We start from the raw sequence: 1,100 nt of genomic DNA on the forward strand, positions 1-1,100 counted from the left end.
CAGGTCAAGCTTCATCTAAGGATGTACAAGTAGATAAATGCAGTGAAAAGTAATTAAAAGTACCCGGTAAATATCATTCGAGTACACGCACGTACCGTAGAACAGAGATGTCTTTTCAGCACAATCACACATGGCTGTTCTGTTTGGCATCAGTGATAAGGAAACAACGTTCTTTTCGGTGTCACTGTGCCCTCCTGACTGTGAATCATACCTTATGCTGAATTTTTGTGAGAGTCTGAAGCAGAATTTGCTTTAAATTTTAATCTCTTAAAACCGGAAGATTAGCTTGATGAATAATATATATAGCAATATTCTATTTAATCCCATTGATAATTATAATCAATGGATTCTTAATTGCCGGGCGGGTACATATGTTTGTGATTCTCACTTTGTCGGCATGAAGACTTTTATTAGCGTTGACAGTCGTAATCTTTGCAACCATTGCCGCTTTTAGGTCCATCAGTGTTGGCAGGCCTGGCGGTGTTGGTGCTCCTGATTCCTGTCAACAGCGTGATTGCCAACCAAGTTCAGAAATTGCAGGTCGCCCAAATGAAATTCAAGGACAAGAGAATCAAGATGGTCAGCGAAATCATTAACGGGATCAAGGTAGGACGACACAAATGAATTGATATTTGTTTATTCCATCTTGATTGTATTCTTGTGCTGCGTCAGTTATATATTGTCGTTATGAAGTGTACATCAATGGAATTGGATGGACCTCGCATTATTATTTTAAAAGAGTTAACGAGCAAACGGTATTATTTAATGTCGTTTGCATTCAAAATAAATTCGTTTATATTTCGATTTTATTATGAGTATGTATCCCTATAAAAATGGGATAAAGCTAAGGGAACAAATGCATCCCTAATATAAATAAATGAAGAGATAAATCATTCTCGCAGTCAATCTAAAAACATATTAGACGCCAAGAGACGCTGCCTCACCGTGTCCCTCCCGCAGGTGCTGAAGCTGTACGCGTGGGAGGCGTCCTTCGTCCGCCAGGTTCAGGAGATCAGGAGGGACGAGATTCGGGTCATGAGGAAGTCGGCGTATTTCCAGGCTTTCATCTCCTTCATTTTCCTCACGTCGCCCTACATGGT

At 40.3% G+C, this 1,100-nt stretch overlaps 1 protein-coding gene across 1 annotated transcript in view; it reads left to right on the forward strand.

Annotated features, from left to right (window-relative positions):
• Positions 1-1,100, forward strand: part of LOC119585312 (canalicular multispecific organic anion transporter 2-like) — a 29,058-nt gene that overhangs the window by 16,658 nt on the left and 11,300 nt on the right. The window contains exons 11-12 of the mRNA XM_037933987.1: positions 455-606; positions 961-1,098. Of these exons, the coding sequence (XP_037789915.1) occupies positions 455-606; positions 961-1,098 (290 nt within the window). The remainder of the gene's footprint in view (positions 1-454; positions 607-960; positions 1,099-1,100) is intronic.

This window comes from Penaeus monodon, chromosome 19 (assembly GCF_015228065.2).
Source record: "Penaeus monodon isolate SGIC_2016 chromosome 19, NSTDA_Pmon_1, whole genome shotgun sequence".
Lineage (NCBI taxonomy): Eukaryota > Metazoa > Arthropoda > Malacostraca > Decapoda > Penaeidae > Penaeus > Penaeus monodon.